Source organism: Oryzias melastigma, unplaced genomic scaffold (assembly GCF_002922805.2).
Source record: "Oryzias melastigma strain HK-1 unplaced genomic scaffold, ASM292280v2 sc00948, whole genome shotgun sequence".
NCBI classification, from domain to species: Eukaryota; Metazoa; Chordata; class Actinopteri; order Beloniformes; family Adrianichthyidae; genus Oryzias; species Oryzias melastigma.
The window spans coordinates 10,212-11,455 of NW_023417533.1; the positions used below are offsets into that span (position 1 = coordinate 10,212).

Consider the following 1,244-nt stretch of genomic DNA (forward strand, 5'->3'; position numbering starts at 1 on the left):
AGCTGTGTCTGAGGCCACAGAGAAGCTGGAGGAGACTCTCAGAGAGCAGATTTCAGACATACTGGATGTTTTTCTGCCTGAAGACTTCAGATCCAGAGAGGACTTCATGAAGTACTATCATCAGATCACACTGGATCCAAACACAGCAAACAAATATCTATCTCTGAGTGAACAGAACAGAACAGCAACATGGACATTTGTAGAGCAGAAATATTCAAATCATCCAGACAGGTTTGTTCAATTGTATCAGGTTATGAGTACAGAAGGTCTGACTGGACGTTGTTACTGGGAGGTGGAGTGGAGCGGGGGGGTTTATGTGTCAGTTGCATACAAAGATATCAGTCGTACAGGAACCGTTGATGAATGTGTGTTTGGATTTAATGATAAATCCTGGTCATTAGAATGTTCATTCACTGGATATGAATTTTACCACAACAAGATCAGTGTTTCTATTTCAGCTCCTCAATCCTCCAGAGTTGGAGTTTATTTAAATCACAGAGCAGGAACTTTGTCTTTCTACAGCGTTTCTGACTCCATGACTCTCATACACAAAGTCCAGACCACATTCACTCAGCCTCTGTATGCTGGATTCAGGATTTGGTCTGGAGGAATGATCAGGTTGTTGGATTGAAGTAAAAATCAGTCACTGATCTGTGAGGCTCAATGATGAAATATATCTGCAGTGTAGAAAACTAAAAATCTGGAAATTCTGTTTATGTAACATTTAATTATGTGTTAAAATAGTTATATTTTATTAATCAAAATAACACACCAAACACAGGATTCATTGTGTAATTAAAATGTGAAACAATATAAAAATGTGGTATCGTAATAAACTTAATTTTAATAAAAAAAACACAAAAAATAAAATAAAAATAAATCTATCAGATAAGAATAAAACATTTCTTGATAATACAACTGAACACGAGTACATGAGCTTCAAGAAGACGTCCTCAAAGCTTCATGAAATCTTCAACTAAACATAGTTTGCTGATTATCTTTGTTTCAAAAACAATTTTAAAGTTGTTGGTTTTGCTGCTTCATTGCAATGTAGTAGTGTATTGTTTTGCTGTAAATAACATGTATTGAAATTCAATTGTTTTGTTTTATGAATATTGTAATCTCCATCTCTCTTGTGTTTTAGTTTTTCCAGCTAATAACATCCATCCATTTTCCTGACCGCTTTGTCCCTTTCGGGGTCGCGGGGGTGCTGGAGCCTATCCCGGCTACTGATGGGCGAAGGC

The 1,244-nt window shown here is 36.6% G+C and overlaps 1 protein-coding gene across 1 annotated transcript in view; it reads left to right on the plus strand.

Annotated features, from left to right (window-relative positions):
- Positions 1–687, plus strand: part of LOC112139826 (E3 ubiquitin/ISG15 ligase TRIM25) — a 10,076-nt gene extending 9,389 nt beyond the window's left edge. Inside the window, exon 2 of the mRNA XM_024262664.2 lies at positions 3–687. Within this exon, the coding sequence (XP_024118432.2) occupies positions 3–631 (629 nt within the window). The 3' untranslated portion in view covers positions 632–687. The remainder of the gene's footprint in view (positions 1–2) is intronic.
- The last annotated feature ends 557 nt before the right edge of the window (positions 688–1,244 follow it).